Genomic DNA, 19060 nt, shown 5'->3' with positions numbered 1-19060 from the left:
TTGAAGATGAACAAATGCTTATAGCTCTCTAGGTACGCATTTTAGAAGCTATGTTTATTAGTTTTTTTTTTTTTTTTCGTTGTTTTAGTGTAAGGAGCCTTCCCCTAAAGCTTGGTGGTGCACTTTTTTTTTTTAGGACACCCTGTATATGCAGACTGAAAGTGACAAATGGAAATTCGTAAATTCAAATCCCGGCCTTGGTACAAATTTTCATTAGCTGCTTCAGTCTGCATATATTCTTCATTTCAGTTTTTGTTTGAATTTAATTTTATTATATATTGAATTCCTTATATCACTGTGTGGATGGTCAGAGATTATTATGGCTCTATACCTCACTCCTTTCTGTGCCACATTACAGCTTAGTGATGGACAAATGATACACAGAGTGTCACTATGGAAGGATAAAATACAAACACAGCATTTGCAATTTGAAGTCCTTTGAATATGTAGGTAGTCACTGAGCAATCTTTCCGATAGTTAGGTATATTTATTATGCTGGGGTACTGTGGCAGAAGCTTTTTTTTTTTTTTTTGCATCAAGCTGTGGAAGTGATATAAGGAACACATTATCTTTAACTGGCTTGGCTAAATGGGAGATTTGTGACAGTGTAGGTTTTATTTTGGACTTAACTCATTAATACTTTTCAATGGACTATACTGCACTTGTATCACAATTCTGAATAAAACAATGTGAACAATACTATGTTTTCTATCAAGGCAGTGCTTATTTTTTCCTTAGGCAGGAGCTCTATTCTAGTAGCAAATAAATAACTGTCAGTGTCTATTATTTAAATGACAATTAATTGTAAACCTTTCTGCAGTTCACTCACATTCAAACAGACTTTACAATAACAAAAATTGTATTAAGGTAATATGCTGCTTAAAGTAAATTAACATTTTGCTAGGAAAGTAATTGAAAATTTACCTGCAATTGTTCCACTTGCATTTAAAATGTAGATTAGTCAAAACTTAACTCAGTATCCACTAGCTTTTGCAAGCACAGCTGAAGTGATGAAAATTACAGATGACGTGGTTTAGTCCTCAGAGGGAACGTATTAAGGAAGAATGTATATAAAATTGGTCAAAAATTTGTTGAAATTTTTTTCTTGCCATCAGATAATTTTGTGGCATATTAAAAGTATTGCGTCCAGTTTTCAGAGTTTAATTCATGCTACAAATGATGTAAAAGTCATCTAATTTCAACCAATTGGTGATACCACACCAACTTTCTTCACGGCTCTGTCCTTGTGTGCAATACTTTATTATTTCAAGCCATCAAAGAAGACATTTATAGAGTATAGGAGGCTGAGAGCCTTATGATTTATCAAAGAAATTAACACTTAGTTGAACACAAAACCCGAACCAATGTTTTAATAATCTCACTTAGAAGAGACGCAAGAAGACAACATTTTGCTGAAGAGCTATTGTTAAAATTCCGTCATATGATACTTGTGTCCTGTTCCATGATGGTAACACTGGAGGAATGAGGACGCTTATAACACTAGGATTTGAAGCAGGTTGCTTCGCTGAAAACCTATTGAAGAATATTGATGGTGTGTGTATTACTAGTTCTGACATGTCAGTGAAGTATATTGCAGGAAGGGCACACCAGAAGTATCAAACTATAAGAAAAGAGCTACATGAAGACCAAATGTATGGTTATGGCAACATTAAGGTACATGTTTCTAGCATAAATGCTAAAAAAATCTTTTTCGTGCGTTTCCTGCAACTTGCATTTTTTCAGTATTGTTGTTGTTGTCGTCATTGTCATTGGGGTCTTCAGTCCAGTGACTGGTTTGATGCAGCTCTCCATACTATTTAATCCTGTACAAATCTCATCATCTCTGAATAACTGTTGCAACCTACATCATTCTGGATCTGTTTCCGTATTCATCTCTTGGTCACCCTTCACAGTTTTTACCCCACACACTTCCCTCCAATACTAAGTTGGTGATCCCTTAATGTCTCAGAACGTTTCCTGTCAACCAACCCATTCTTTTAGCCAAGTTGTGCCACAAATTTTCTCTCTTGCAATTCTATTTAGTATCTCCTCATTACTTACATGATCTACCCATCTAATCTCCAGCATTCTCTTGTAGCACCACATTTCAAAAGCTTCTATTCTCTTCTTGTCTCTACTGTTTATTGTCCATGTTTCACTTCCATACATTGCTACACGGCAAACAAATACCTGTAGAAAAAACTTCCTGATACATAAATCTGTATTAGATATTAACAAATTTCTATTCTTCAGAAACACTGTTCTTGTTATTGCCAATCTACATTTTATATCTTCAACACTTCAGCCATCATCAATTATTTTGTTGCCCAAATATTAAGTAAAAATAGTAGTATTTTTACTGTCTCATTTCCTAAACTGCTTCCCTCAGCATCACGTGATTTAATGTGACTACATTCCATTATCCTTGTCTTGCTTTTGTTGCTGTTCATCTTACATCCTCCTTTTAAGACACTGTCTATTCCATTCAGTTGCCCTTGCAAGTCCTTTGCTGTGTCTTACAGAATCACAATGTCATTGGCAACCTCAAAATTTTTATTTCTTCTCTCTGAACATGAATTCCTACTCCAAATTTTTCTTTGATTTCCTTTACTGCTTGCTCAACATATAGATAGAATAACATTGAGTATAGGCTACAACTATGTCTCACTCCCCTCCCAACCACTGCTTCCCTTTTATGCCTTCAACTCTTCTAACTGCCATCTGGTTTCTGTATAAGTTGTAAATAGCCTTTTACTCCCTCTATTTTACTGCTGGTACCTTCACAATTTCAAAGAGAGTATTAACCCATATCGCTTTGAGGCGTCTTCAGTGATGTTCATTTTTTCTCCACATAAACTACAATTTGTAAATTCACTGAGCACAGAACTGAGAATATTGAAATCTATAATGATGTTGATGTCTTCATCATTCACATTTCTCTTATTTGAATACATTTCACAAGTTTCTTTTTGGAAGAGGAACTTGAGGGTGTAGCAGTGGGTAGAGCTGTACCTGTATTGACTGAACTGTCATTCTTAACCTCACTTGTAACCTCTGGTACACGAGAATAAGTTCTATTTCCTCAGTTTTTTACTTTCTTGAAAACTTCTTTTGCTCTTGTCATTGTTAAATGTAATAATTAGCCCACAGCATCAAGAGTACATTAGCGCAACAGCAAAAAGAATGAAGTACTCACAAACGTTACACCAACAATATCGCATGCACAACGCAAGCAAGATTCGCAACTGTCATGTAAGTCTTACCAACTTATGCAGCAAAGTTTCCACTACAAAGTAAGTCAAACCAGAGCCTTCTATACCTTATCATTCTTGAGATATCAGGTTTTATCTGACCAATGGTTTACAAAATCCTAAAAACGTCCTTTGCAACTAATTAGATTAAATTCTATCAAAAATACTTCCAGTCAGACAAATTTAATAAATCGCACACCAAATTAATCAGCAAATTCCAAATAATATTTCTACATAAAAAAAAACCCGTAAGCCCATCTTTCACATACTGTTTCATAATGACTCAAAATTGGGCCACCTATATTTCTGTGTAAATTTGACCTAGGCTAGAATTCTATTTGGTTCTTAACTTTTGATAAAAAGCTCTCACCTCATTCATGCATTTTAGTTGTCTCATTTCTTCCAGTTCTTTGCTTTCTTACTCTTCCTTTTTCTTTTTGTGCAGTATCTTTTCCTCTCTTCTTGCTATTTTGTAATGTTCTGCAGATCTTGGGTATGATTTACCTGTTGACTGCTGTTACTTGCATACACTCTTCATCAAACCAAACATTGTGTATTCTGTGACTCTTCCAAGACCTTCATCAGCAACTTTTGCTAGGACATGTTTTAGGTTCTTCCATATTTCCTCAATTCTCTCGCTGCCAGGCAAGTGTGCAAGATATTCTGTGAGTAGGTCAGAAAATCTTTGAGCAGTCTCGTGCTCCTTGAGCTCATCAATACGAAATTTTCTTGTAAGAGATCCATGTACCTGCCTTTCATTAGATATTTGGTTTCTGATTGTTGTTATTGCAAGGTAATGGTAAGAGTCAACACTGACATTCCTAATGATGTGTCGGCAGCTGGGCCAACACCTTGTAGATCGAAGTGGCTGAAAGTGCACGCTAAACTAACGCAGACGGGAGTGAAGTACTGGAACAGGATACGTAATTAAAGATATGAAGAAAAGTACGTAGCTGGAATAATATACTTAACTTTAATCTGGTGTTGTGGTACATCACACAAAGGAGACTTTAATTACAATCACTGTAAGTCTAATGGCGCCTTGCTAGGTCGTAGCTATGGACTAAGCTGAAGGCTATTCTATCTGTCTCTCGGCAAATGAGAGGAAGGCTTCGTACGTCTAGTCGCAAGCAATGTCGTCCGTACAACTGGGGCGAGGTCTAGTCCGTGTATTGTGACCTGCCATGTGGTGGCGCTAGGTTTGCGATCACACAGTGGCGACACGCGGGTCCGACATGTACTACAGGATCGCGGCCGATTTAAGTTACCACCTAGCAAGTGTGGTGTCTAGCGGTGACACCACACCTAACACTTCTAACATCCATTAGGTAAGCAGATGTCCTGCATCTATTAAGAGATAGCCAATTTAGGTAAAAGTATTTCCACATCATTTTACATGTAACTTTGTGACTAAAAGTTTACTACCTGCTACCACATTTCTCAAGGAAGCAGAGTGTACAATGCTGATCCTATTGTCATTTGAGTTATGATGTAGACTGTATTTTCCAAAGTAAGATTAATCTTTTCCTATTTTGGCATTCACATCTCCAAAAATTACCTTACAGTTTCTTCTTGGGCGGGTGCCCAATGTATACTTCCTCTCGCTCTTACAAAAGACATCCTACTCCTCTCGCTCTTACAAAAGACATCCTACACCTAATAATTTTTTTTCAGTTGGGAATTGAACACACATAAGACTATAGTTGAAGAATTTTCTTATGTTCTGAGTCCACACAGTCTGTGCGATTTTTGTCTGTAAATCCATAATAAGAATTTTTCTCTCTTACTTATAATTACATCAGTACCAAGTGTGATCTTTCTTTCAGCAGCTATAAAATATCATGTGATTGTTCTTCTCTCACTTATTTACCTATCTGTCTCACCTCTTGAGTGGCTGTAACATACTGTCTGTACTCATCCATCTGATCAAGTACCGTATTTACTCGAATCTAAGCCGCACTTTTTTCTGGTTTTTGTAATCCAAAAAACCGCCTGCGGCTTAGAATCGAGTGCAAAGCAAGCGGGAGTTCTGAAAAATGTTGGTGGGTGCCGCCACAACTAACGTCTGCCGTCGAATATATGTAGCGCCACACAGGCATGCTTTGTAGGCACCAAAATCTCTGCGTCAGTAAATAAATTAAAAAAAAAAGTGGAAGACGAGCCTTTTTCCTCCGCCCAGAGTTTCGACCACTGCATTTTGGTACATTATCGAACGAAGTAAATACAAATTCTGTATTGTTGATCTTCGAATGTAGCAGCATTTCAATGTAATGTACTACGAAAATCCGACTGGCAAGACTGTTTGGGATGTTTGTCAATATGGCCAACTCTACGTTCTGAATTTTTTCCTACCTGTGAGAAGAGATGGTTGCTAATAGCTTTTATCAATTGTGAATCACATGTAGTATTCTCTTCGCCATAAGATTAATACGAATATAAACATTTTGCTACTATCTCATTTAAATCCTGTCTGCCTAATAAACTACGAAACTAGAGTGAGACAACAGCAAACGGGGAAGAATATACATATCATGTCATGTTTATGTTCGTATTATTCTTATGCCTGATAATGATACAGTCAGAAATGAAGCACGGCAACTACTAGATTTTTAAATCTAAGATGACTCTAATTTCTGTGCAGAATGTAATGAACTAAAGAGGCGCCTGCAAAGATTTTGGAACGGAGAAAAATTTTCGCTAAAATTTCGTTCAGAACATCATCTATCATACGCAGTCTGTTATTTGGTTCTTGTTGATCATTATCAAAGAAAGCAGTAGTGTAAGTAACAACAAATGTTTCGCTAATGAGACGACTCCTCTCTATTTTTTATTTGTAAGCGGCAGTAGCGCGCACAAAAGCAAGCCACGCCGCGAGCGGCGACAGGCCGTAAACACGCACTATCAGAATGCGACAAACAATGCATGACACAGTACAGTAATGCATATTCAGCTTGGAGTGACGTAAACACCTATAACAAAGAGAACGGCACTTATCAGACCAAAGAAAAATAAGCAATCAATTCAAACCAGACGAAGCACGTGAAAAGGGAAGGATATCCGTATAAATACGGACGGAGCGCGTGACGCGTAGCAATGGCTACCTGGTAAACCGTAACTGCTAAGCTTACGACTCGAACCAAACTACTGCAGCTGCATCGTCATTCATTCGACCTAAATTGTGTCTCATATTACAACTAGACGAACTTTGTTTCGATTTGGAGGTGCGACCTAAAACTTTTCTCTCCCCTTGAATTTCGAGTCTCAAATTTCAGGTGCGGCTTAGATTCGGGAAATTTTTTTTTCCCTGATTTCGAGTCTCATTTTTCAGGTGCGGCTTAGATTCGAGTGCGGCTTAGATTCGAGTAAATACGGTAATTTCCTTAAAGCTGCAGCTTGATATGGAGTGATAACTTTAAATAATCCCAGTCTCACATCATTTAGTCATCCAGTTCATCATAAATATATTAGGCCATGTATTTTCTCATTAGATTTTTGCCCTTGCATGTCTTAACCATGAACACCAAGTGTGCTGTTGCCCAGGGTCAGGACATGGATGCATATGCACCAGACTTAGTAATAATACATGGCGTTTCCTGTGTTTTATTACTACATTTTCCCCAGCAACAAATGTGTCCACAGGACCATATACGACCCCTTCAGCCTGTAAATAAGAAAGAGTTGCACCATATATTAAAAGTAATACAATAAGCCAACAAAATCTATAAAACAGCTTTGTTTGTATCAGAGGCATTCAATGTAGTGCTTTCAACAAAAACTATTAAAAATCTGATAAATAAATCGGCTGAATATTTCAGAAGGGTTATGTCAATATACTGTACATTAAAATTATATCTAAAAACAAAGATGATGTGACTTACCAAATGAAAGTGCTGGTAGGTCGACAGACACACAAACAAACACAAACATACACACAAAATTCAGACTGTTGCCTCATCAGGAAAGAGGGAAGGAGAGGGAAAGACGAAAGGATGTGGGTTTTAGGGGAGAGGGTAAGGAGTCATTCCAATCCTGGGAGCGGAAAGACTTACCTTAGGGGGAAAAAAGGACGGGTATACACTCGCACACACACACATATCCATCCACACATATACAGACACAAGCAGACATCTCACAAGCAGACATATTTGTCTGCTTGTGAGATGTCTGCTTGTGTCTGTATATGTGTGGATGGATATGTGTGTGTGTGCGAGTGTATACCCGTCCTTTTTTCCCCCTAAGGTAAGTCTTTCCGCTCCCAGGATTGGAATGACTCCTTACCCTCTCCCCTAAAACCCACATCCTTTCGTCTTTCCCTCTCCTTCCCTCTTTCCTGATGAGGCAACAGTTTGTTGCGAAAGCCTGAATTTTGTGTGTATGTTTGTGTTTGTTTGTGTGTCTGTCGACCTACCAGCACTTTCATTTGGTAAGTCACATCATCTTTGTTTTTAGATATATTTTTCCTACGTGGAATGTTTCCCTCTATTATAACCGTACATTAAAATTATATTTTTATAATTTTGAATTGATGATGAATGTAATATTCTGTGAAGATTAAAATCAGAAACTTGAGAATCACTGTAGTACATGAAAAGATGTACGCTGAAGAGCCAAAGAAACTGGTACACCTGCCTCATATGTAGGACATGGCATGGACTCGGCTAATGTCTGAAGTAGTGCTGGAGATAATTGGCACCATGAGTCCTGCAGGGCTACCCATAAGTCCGTAGGAGTACGAAGGGGTGGAGATCTCTTCTCAACAGCACGTTCCAAGTTGTCTCGGATATGCTCAATAATGTTCATGTCTGGGGAGTTTGGTGGCCAGTGGAAGTGTTTAAACTCAGAAGAGTGTTCCTGGAGCCACTCTGTAGCAATTCTGGACATGTGGGGGTGTCGCATTGTCTTGCTAGAATTTCCCAAACCCATTAGAATGCACAATGGATGTGAATCGATGCAGGTGATCAGACAGGATGCTCACATATGTGTCACCTGTCAGAGTCATATTTAGAAGTATCAGGGGTCCCATATCACTCCAACTGGACGTGCCCCACACTATTGCAGAACCTGCACCAGTTTGGACAGTCTCCTGCTGACATGCAGCGTCCATGGATTCATGAGATTGTCTCCATACCTGTACATGTCCATCCGCTTGATTCAATTTGAAATGAGGTTCACCTGACCAGGCAACATGTTTCCAGTCATCAACAGTCCAACTTTGGTGTTGACAGGCCCATGCAATGCATAAAGATATGTGTCATGCAGTTGTCAAGGGTACACAAGTGGGCCTTTGGCTCCAAAAGCCCATATTGATGATGTTTCATTGAATGGTTCTCTTACTGACACTTGTTGATGGCCCAGCACTGAAATGTGCAGCAATTTGCAAAAGGGTTGCGCTTCTGTCACAGTGAATGATTGTCTTCAGTCGTGGTTGGTCCCATTCTTGCAGGATCTTTTTCCGGCCGCAGCGATGTCAGAGATTTGATGTTTTACCGGATTCCTGATATTCAGAGTACACTCATGAAATGGTCTTATGGGAAAAATCCCTACTTTATCAATACCTCGGAGATGCTGTCCCATGGCTCATGAGCCGACTATAACACCACATTGAAACTCACTTAAATCTTGATGACCTGCCATTGTAGCAGCAATAGCTGTTCTAACAACTGTGCCAGGCACTTGTTGTCTTATATAGGCATTGGCAACCACAGCGCCATGTTCTGTACTTCAATACGCATGCCTATACCAGTTTCTGTGGCACTTCAGTGTGTTATGCAGTAGAATATTTTTTCTTTGGATGCAATGGTTTGCTTTACTGGAAACTGTTCTGCTCTATTTATGCATTAACATAACAGGTAAGAAATTTAACTTGGGACGAAATGTAACATCTCCAATATCTGTAGTGCACCATAGCATAAGTGTTATTTCTGTTATACTTTACATACAAAGTATGATGTATTAGATGCTTTACATTCATACGTGGGTCAGCATGGCTATGGTAAACAGCTTATATATTAATGTATTAAAACAAATTATTGAAACTACATTTGATCATGAAAACTGTCAAGGATTCCTCAAAAGAAAGACAACAGATCGATAACTCATACATAAATAGTAAAAAATCGTTAGATTATTATCTAAAACAACAAAATAAAAGAGAGAAATAGGCAGAGAAGGTGATAATGTCAGTACTGAAGAGCAGAAGCAGTTTATAAATGATAGTACATTGATGTATAGCATGTACTTCTCAAGCAGACAGAATTGGTTCTACACTTGCAATCTTACTTGGAAAAACTCTGTGCATTGCTTAGGGGGGGGACTTCAGCCTTTGCATTGTATCATGTTATGGTTCCTTTCTGTTCCGATTGTGCATGGACTACAGAACTAATGACTGCTGGAATGTCGTGTGGCATGGAGTAATTAATCTAGTCTTGTCTTTGATATCCCTTTGGGAGCAAGAAATAGAGGACTGAAATATAATTCTAGATTCTTCAATTGATACTAGCTCTTGAATCTCTGTAGGTAGGTTTTCATGGGACAGTTAGAATCTATCCTCGAGCGTTTCCCAGTTGATGCTCTTTGTTATTTCTGTGTAGCTCACCTGTGATTCAGTCAGTCTTATGATCATTTGTGCTGAGCTGCTTTAAATGCATTCAACACCCTGTTTGTCCTATTTGGACTGGTCTCTACGTGCTTAAGGAATACTATAAGTTGGGTGCATTAATGTCATGTGAACAATCTTCTTTGTAGACTCTTTGCTTTAGTTATGACTGAACCCATGTGATCATACCAATTCATACCCGTACAAATCATTACATCCTGCTATTTGTACAATTCGACTAATTCCATTTGTGACTCAAGGGATTATAGTCATTGCACATCTGTACATTTAAACCAAGTTGCCAATCTTTGTGCTATTTCGAAAACTTAATAAAATCTAACTAGTTTTTTGTGCAGTTTTTTCAGATAGTACTTTATTATAGATGAATATCTATTTTCTGCCAGGACATTAATACATTACATGAACAGGGCGCAAGATCGGGGCTGTACGGAGGATGATCTAGAGTTTCCCATCGAAAAGATGTGATGAGATCTTTGGTCTGATTCGCCACATGCGGACGGGCATGTCCCTGAGGCACACCTGAAGTTGTTTCTACTCCTGATGATAATTCTTCAGCTGACATAGAATAATGTGTTCTCAACACAGTCACAAATTTTGTTTGATACCCCATATAATTGTACTTTCATTAATAAGCAATGGTGTGTTACTGACTCGAACACTTTTTGGAAGACAAAAAAATACTACAGTATGTCTACTTTATTGCCACGATTCATAGCTTTAAGTATCTCACATAATGTGAAAAACAGGAATTGGGTTTACATGGCCGATATTCTCTAAATCCTTGCTGGCTGGCATGGAGGAGCTCTGATTATGTTATGGGGATCTACAACAAAGTTCAGTCAGATTGGATGGTCAATAGGTAAATCACTTCTGCTTCTGTCATTGTAGAAGGCTGTGACCTATACTTTTCTCCAGTCACTGGGCAGCATAGGTTTTTGTTTGAAGGATTTCATTGAGTATGGTTAAAGGGGGAGCTAAATGAGTTGTAAATTCTGCGTAGAATCCGACATTTTCACTTTGGCCCTTTGAGTCTTTATTTTAATGACTTCAGCTGTGTCTCAACACCACTGACATTAGTCTTCATAATGCTGCAAGAATTAAACTGCTGCAGTACTTGTATAACTAGTGTGTTGCCAGTACTACTTTGGTGACACCACTGGAGTGGTGTCTAGTTAGTTAGTTGTTCTATACATCGCATTCACAGTAAACGTTATGATGTGGAATATGTCAATGAAACAGACATGCTGGCCACTTAAATATCTTTCTATAAAATGACTTCTAATTTATATTAGAATCCTTCAGTGATATGCCATAATAAAGAACCTAACATGAGATAATACCATACTGGTACTGCAAGAAAATTAACGTCCCGAAAACCACACTGAAAAGATTTATCTCAAGTTGGGGCCTACTTCATTATGAATGAGGACATACGAATGTGCACTTTAAGCCGAATTATGCATTTTAGTATGGTTTACCAAATTCCGATGCTCTTGCAGTAGCCTTTGATGTCCTGTTTCTTCTATGACGTAATGTATGATAATACTTTATACGTACTAACATATAAGGGCTTACTAGGCCGTCGTAGTAACGCCTGTTTTCTGACGCTGTCTGGCAGCTGCTGGAACGAACCTGTTTCCAACAGATCGCTGGAAAACATTACGAATTTGGATGGAGAAGCATTAGTTTCAAAGTAAATTTCCTTTTACGCAAGATGAATTATGTTACATGTGAGAATATTGGTTGAATTTCTTAAATCACAGAGCGTTTGACTGTCATTTAAAACTTAACGCTTTGAGTATCAGCCACAGAAGAATTTCGCGCCCAGACGAATTTAAAATTTCACTCGCACATTTGTGTGATGTATGTTGAAGTGTAACACGCAAAAAATGACCAATATTATATGTATACTGTATTTACAGTATGTTTGTTAATTTAAACCATTAACTTTTCCCAATTGTGTGCTCGCGCTACTTAACAGTTACTATTGACTGACTATATCACCTGTCCTAAGCTCGGAATATCTGCTGTCATCGGCTGGCGAGATAACGTGACATGAGCTATGATTGACCTACAACGGCACATCACAATCTCGATTGCAATGCTTCGGACACTAACGTGCTATGTTTGGTGGAATTAGAATTTATACTTTAGTAATACAAAAATATGCAGCGTTTTTTCTTTTTTTTGCTGTGTTTCGTTTTCTAGGAAACTACTACAGCTGTGTACAAAACCTTAACCATTCATAGGATTGAAACTTCCTGGCAGATTAAAACTGTGTGCCCGACCGAGACTCGAACTCGGGACCTTTGCCTTTCGTGGACAAGTGCTCTACCAACTGAGCTACCGAAGTACGACTCACGCCCGGTACTCACAGCTTTACTTGTGCCAGTATCTCGTCTCTTACCTTCCATTCTGGAAACATCCCCCAGGCTGTGGCTAAGCCATGTCTCCGCAGTATCCTTTCTTTCAGGAGTGCTAGTTCTGCAAGGTTTGCAGGAGAACTTCTGTAAAGTTTGGAAGGTAGGAGATGAGATACTGGCAGAAGTAAAGCTGTGAGTACCGGGCATGAGTCGTGCTTCGGTAGCTCAGTTGGTAGAGCACTTGCCCGCGAAAGGCAAAGGTCCCGAGTTCGAGTCTCGGTCGGGCACACAGTTTTAATCTGCCAGGAAGTTTCATATCAGCGCACACTCCGCTGCAGAGTGAAAATCTCATTCTGGAAACATCCCCCAGGCTGTGGCTAAGCCATGTCTCAGCAGTATCCTTTCTTTCAGGAGTGCTAGTTCTGCAAGGTTCGCAGGAGAACTTCTGTAAAGTTTGGAAGGTAGGAGACGAGATACTGGCAGAAGTAAAGCTGTGAGTACCGGGCGTGAGTTGTGCTTCGGTAGCTCAGTTGGTAGAGCACTTGCCCGCGAAAGGCAAAGGTCCCGAGTTCGAGTCTCGTTCGGGCACACAGTTTTAATCTGCCAGGAAGTTTCATATCAGCGCACACTCCGCTGCAGAGTGAAAATCTCATTCTGGATTCATAGGATTGATAAGTTTTACAATCCCGAGGGAAAGTATACTGTCATTTAACACGGAAAAGTGTATTTTTAACCGAGAAATCCGAGAATATTTTTAATTTGTCCACATGACGCTTTACAACAGCGTCTAGACAATGGATGAAATTACCAGTAAGTACTCTGAAATGAAACTTCTCCCCTGGGACAGCTGCCCAGAGCGTCTGCAATTTGCAGGGCTTTAGTATTACTGTTTAGCTCTGGTAACCTAAACGCTACCGCTTTTACTGCTCTCTGCATTGTGTCTCTGATTTCTTGTGTTGGAGTGCCCTTGATTGCTCCCAACAGCCTGAGGTGAACAACTTACAAGTCATTACGTCATCAGTATATGACAGGTCAATTTTTTCTCACAGTATCGTATCTCGCATCTTCATCTACTTCCTTTACCCCTGCATTAATACGCTATCGACGGCATCTCCCGCGACCGCACATGCCATGCCGTTCGCCGCTCAAAGCTATGCGAGAGGTGCCACATTTGATCCTCCAACCATCGCCCTTTGCCATCGCTCGCTGCCTCCGGTGAGGGGCGCGAAGCATATGCGCCACCAGAGGATGCTAGAATGACATGCCCTCACTGCAAGCAGCTCTGATTGGCTCATCCTTTTAATAAGCTGCAATTCATAGCTCGGCCCCATTAATATGGAAGACTGCAGCGAGGAATATTACGTCGAATTAACATGACGCATGTAACACCTCGGTTCAGTTTACAGTGATAAAAGCTATAGAAAGAATAATTTAAAATTAAGAATAGAATTTTTAGAGGGGAGAATAGTCTAGAATCAGAGTTCGGTAACTGCAGATCAAAATTATAGTATATCAGCAAGTAGTTTAATGTCTAAGTACAGCAAAGCCACGGAAGCTCCGTCATGGAGAAGCCAGTGACGTTAAACTCTTGTGATGAAAAACCTATAAAAAGGCCTGAACATCATTATTGCCGCCTTTTTTTCCTTGATTGTTTCGTTAAAGAGCGGGAGACAGTAATTAGATTGAACTTTATCATGTTAAGATTCACGATAAACTGTTAGAATATTACGGAGATTAAAAGCGATGTGGTGTACGATCTCTAACTGTTGGTAGCAACGGAGTATTAAGGGGATTTTAGGACTTTAGTGCTAGATTGGAACTTTACGGACATATAGACGACAGAAACTGAAATTATCTGCTGATACTAGTGAATTCAGAGGTACCGGTATTCAGATATTAACGTGTGGACTTTTGAAAGTGTTGTGTGCCGTTAGTTGCGAATCTGGACGTAGAGCGCGTGCATATCGGCATTTGCGGACCATTTAGATTCCTCCAGGCTAGGAACCTTTTAAATAGGCCATCTTCCATCGCCATCTTAATCCTTGAATATAGAGTGAAAGTGAAATACAAGAGTGTTGTACTTATTTGATTTACCTAGTACTAATCAGTGAAGGTTTTACAGAACCAAAGCTATTCAGCAGCAAGTCAGCACCATCTAGCGGAAAGCGTAGCCATTAACTAACACGCTAACTGAAGTGAACGTTGCGTGTTTTACGGACTGCTTAATATGAACTTTTGTGACTCTTTGACGTCCCCACTCCCTCCGAAAGGTGGCGCAGGCTGTCTTAATCGTAAAAGGTGAGAGTTTTAGCCGGGCAAATTACTAAATAAAAGCGATATTTACAAGATTCGCAGTAATAACAAAACACAGGGCCCGCACCTCATTGGAGAGAAGTCGCTGTCACCTACCGACGATACATATCTACGAGCAGACGTCGACGTGGAGTACCTAAAAAGGGAACCACAAGAGAGTTGGGGATGCTTCACGCTGCCAAGTATTATTAATATTCAGATCCTCATACGAGGCGTATTCTTTTAAGTAAGTACCGTTTTTAAATTAAAAAAAAAACACGTGCTAAGATATCTCAGTAATTTTATTTTTACATGAAAGCGTGTACCTTAATCTACTTTTCTACATAATTTCCGTCAATATTGAGGCACTTGTCATAACGTTATACCAATTTTTGAATACTCTCCTCATAGAAGTCTGCCGCCTGACTTGTTAACCTCTGCCCTTGCTCAACTTCCATGGACTGTTGCTTTGATTTTGTTGTGACGTAGGCCACCCATGTTTCATCGCCCGTAACAACTTGGCTTAAGAAATCATCATCGTCGTCGTGGTACCGCTCAAGGAAAGTCAATGCACTGTCTAAGCGTTTGGTTTTGTGCACATCCGTCAACATTTTCGGTACCCAACGTGCGCACAATTTTCGGTAATTTAAGTGCTCGGTCACAGTGCCATACGAAACACTACGAGAAACATTACGAAAGTCATCCCGCAAGGAGGAAATCGTAAAGCGTCTGTTTTCTCACCTTATTGTCCACTTCCTGCACCAAACTTTCATTAACGACCGAAGGACGCCCACTCCGTTGTTCATCATGCACATTCGTGCGGCCATCTTTAAATGCTCTCACCCACTTTCTTACCATTCCATCACTCATAATGTTTTCTCCGTAAACTGCACAGATCTCACGACGAATATCGATAGCTTTTAGGCCTTTAGCACTAAGAAATATTATAACAGCCCGTACTTCACAGTCGGCGGGACTCACGAGTATCGGAGGCATCTTAAACATTCAGTACACAGCGTAAACGAGGAAGAATCAGACTGTAATGGTGTCAGTGCGTACATTAAGGTACAGGCTTACATGTAAAAATAAAATTATTGAGATATCTTCAACCTTCCCTTCTATGCTTAGAAGTGGCTAGGAATTTTATCTCTTAATTATCACTAGTATCGCCTATGGCCGAAATTCGAAAAACTGGATCAATGGACGTGATCTGTGAAAAAAAAGTCATGTATCTTAAAGGGATACACTCCACACAAAACTATCTCTGAAATTTTAACCTCAAAACTGACCCGTAACGTATACTGCATTGTAGCTACGAGAATTCTTGAAATAATTCTTTGATTTCTTTTTAATTGTCCGATCACCTGAAGTTAGACTTTGGCACTGTGTGTTGAAAGATAAAGGCAGAAATTCACTTTTCCCTTATGACAACACAACATGAATGTCTTTGTATCGCGTAAAGTAATCTCAGATCCGAAATGGTTTGCATTACAAAATTTCCACTGCAAATTCATCAAACCGCAATTATTGCTATCACAATTATGCGGAATTACGTCTAGTGCTCATTTATAAGTACCTTTCAAAACAACAGTATTATTATCATTATCAACGTCCACATTATTTCTATTACTTTGTCTACGCAAAATTTATCTCTCACTAGCTATTCGTTTGTCAATCCGACCCGTTAGCGTTCTTCTTTAAGACATAGCCTAAAACAAATATGGTTTCCGTATAATAAGAGAAGTCGTAGCTATTCAAAATTAAGGAAATTGAAAATTGGGAACACTTTAAATTTCGTGGTGACAGTGGCACGCGAACGCAAACTTAGTTTCGTTTGCACTTAGACAAAAACAAGTGAGAAAAAAGACGCTAATAACGTTTGTTGTCGCGATACCTTCGTTACTACGTTTCTTTTTCCAAAGTCGACATCATCAATGACGTACCAGTTGTGGTCTTTCAGCTGCCCTGTACATGTGTTTTATTGCAAATGAGCTATCTGCAACATTTGGACATGAACGTCCCTAGAATGCAATTTCACAAAACGTTACTTTCGCGTGTCATTTCTACCACAGCACCTAATCGGTACGCGTAGTAGAAGTTGGTAGCAATGTGAGAGACAAAGGAAAACTTCTCTCACGTGTGTTTGTCTTCTCCTTTTTACCTCTTTTAATGGCTATGTTCACTCCTAATTTTCTTCTGCGCATTTGTAGCAAAGTACCTTTCGAATCATCTATGTTTCATTGGCCTCCTTGTATAATTAGGTAATTTTAAAAACAGGTACTTCACTTTTCGATGTTTACGTATTAATATTATGATCGTTCGGTAAAACAATTGAGTTATCATTACGGGTGTCCAAATTGCTATTACTTTCTCTGCGCAAAAATTCTCTCTATTTAGCTCTTCACCTTTCACTCTGACCCATTAGTGTCCTCCTCGTAGGTAGAACCTAAAACGAATATAGTTTCCGTATAATAAGGAAAGTCGGAAGTCGTAGTTATTAAAATGAAGAAATTAAGAACTAGGAACTTATTTGAAATTTTCCGCCAATGGCGGCAAATCACCACTCTTGCAGAAAAGTAAGCGAAATGACGTCATTTACAACGTTATTCGCAGACGTCGTTACTACGATATTTTGATTTCCACTGCTGGTATCGTCATCGACCTAGCAGTTGTCGAATTGTAGCCGCCTGGTATAGGTGTCTTTCGGCAAATGAACCACGTAAACATGAACGTCCCTGGAATGCGATTTTACGAAACGTTGTTACTGTCGTGTGTCATTCCTACCATAGCACGTTATCAGTACGTGGAACAGAAGCTGATGGCACTTCAATTTTCGATGTTCACGTATCAGAAATTTTAATGCGTGATAGAGAGAGCTATTGATAGGAAAGCAACTACTTTCTTTTATCACTCTTAACGGCTCCTTACACACATGATTTTTCTCTATGGCAAAATACCTTTCTAATTATATAAATTTCATGCACTGTACACACGATTTTTGCTTTGAGCATATTTATGGCAAAGTACCTTTCGAATTATGTAAATTTCATTGACTTCCTTGTATCATTAATATTGCCTGCACGGCTTTCCGGAGCGGGAAGGAGCGCCTCGCCCCCGGCACGAATCCGCCCGCGGTCCGGTGAGCCGGCCAGTCGTTTTTAGGCAGTTTTCCATCTGCCTCGGCGAATGCGGCCTGGTTCCCTTTATTCCGTCTCAGCTACAGTATGTCGGCGATTGCTGCGCAAACAAGTTCTCCACGTACGCGTACACCTCCAGTACTAAACCAGGCAAACATAGGGATTACACTCGTCTGGTGTGAGATGTTCCCTGGGGGGGGGGGGGGGGGGGGGTCCACCGGGGGCGAACCGCACAATAACCCTGGGTTCGGTGCGGGGCGGCGGAGTGGTGAAGTGGACTGCGGTAGTCGTCGTGGGGTTGTGGACCACTGCGGCGGGGACGGAGACCCTGCGTCGTTTCTAGGTCCCCAGTTAACATACAGCATCACTAATATTAAAAATCGGTACTTCAGTTTTCGTGTTCATGTATTAATATTATGTGACAGCTGCCGCCTGTGACGGACCAGGAGAAAAGAGAGTTACATATTTAGCTTTCTCTGTGTTTTCTTCGTAGTTTAATTCTTAAATCCCTGTGTGCTTTCTTTATTTATAGGTGTAATCTCAGTTTTGTTGTCCCCGATAGCTGAGTGGTCAGCGCGACGGATTGCCGTGCAAAGAGGCCCGGATTCGATTCCCAGCTGGGTCGGTGAGTTTCTCCGCTCAGGGACAGGGTGTTGTGTTGTCGTCATCATCATCATCATCATCATCATCATCATCATCATCATGATCATGATCATCATCATCATCATCATCTTATCCCCATCGACGCGCAAGTCGCCGAATTGGCGTCAACTCGAAAGACTCGCACCAGGCGACCGGTCTACCCACCGGGAGGCCCTAGCCACGCGACATTTCATTTCATTTCACGTTTTTATAAGTGTAAAGTGTAGATTCAGGCACTTGTAGCAGAGTGCGGCGTTTCTTTTGAACTCTCACCTGCACATCTTAGTAAGGTATCATCCTCCATTAGTGGCACGTCAGAAGAGTAGCAACTTGCATTTGTATGTATCTCTCTGTGTTTTTATAGTTTACTACATAACTTAGGGGTGCTGGAATGGGTAGGGTGTGTGCGTGCTGTATGTAGATTCAGCAGGAACTGGTCGCAGTTTGCGAACAGCTGAAAGTTTTGGCTACTATTAGCCGTCTTCAGGCTGCCGCCATTGGGTTAGTGGTGGTGGATAATCCGACGCATCGCTTGGGACATCTCAGGTGTCGTTTAGCCACTAATGGGCTCTGCTGCCGAGTCATCTTCCAGAGTACGCGACGCGGTTGATCCACCCTCACCATGGGGTGAGTGGCGGGTGGTAACTCGTTTCCGTCACTCGAGGTGGAGAGTCAGTGTGGAGGCTGGCCGTCTGACCCTACCCATTCACCCTGTGTGGGGGCAGGTGGCCGCTCATTCAGCAGGGTCCGAGCAGGCAC

At 40.2% G+C, this 19060-nt stretch overlaps 1 protein-coding gene across 10 annotated transcripts in view; it reads left to right on the top strand.

The window, feature by feature from the left end:
• The window catches only part of LOC126210558 (pharyngeal muscle protein 2-like), a 510724-nt gene that overhangs the window by 127913 nt on the left and 363751 nt on the right, over positions 1-19060 (top strand). Inside the window, exon 10 of one of the 10 annotated variants that reach the window (XM_049939819.1) lies at positions 18192-18242. The exons of the other annotated variants lie outside the window; for them this stretch is intronic. Coding sequence (XP_049795776.1) covers positions 18192-18225 — 34 coding nt within the window. The 3' untranslated portion in view covers positions 18226-18242. Of the gene's footprint in view, positions 1-18191; positions 18243-19060 lie in introns of those variants that run through there. 10 annotated transcript variants of the gene reach the window in all.

The sequence above is a fragment of the Schistocerca nitens genome, chromosome 10 (genome assembly GCF_023898315.1).
Source record: "Schistocerca nitens isolate TAMUIC-IGC-003100 chromosome 10, iqSchNite1.1, whole genome shotgun sequence".
NCBI lineage: Eukaryota > Metazoa > Arthropoda > Insecta > Orthoptera > Acrididae > Schistocerca > Schistocerca nitens.
Note: the sequence above shows the minus strand (reverse complement) of the source record. Positions and strands in the feature narration are given on the sequence as shown.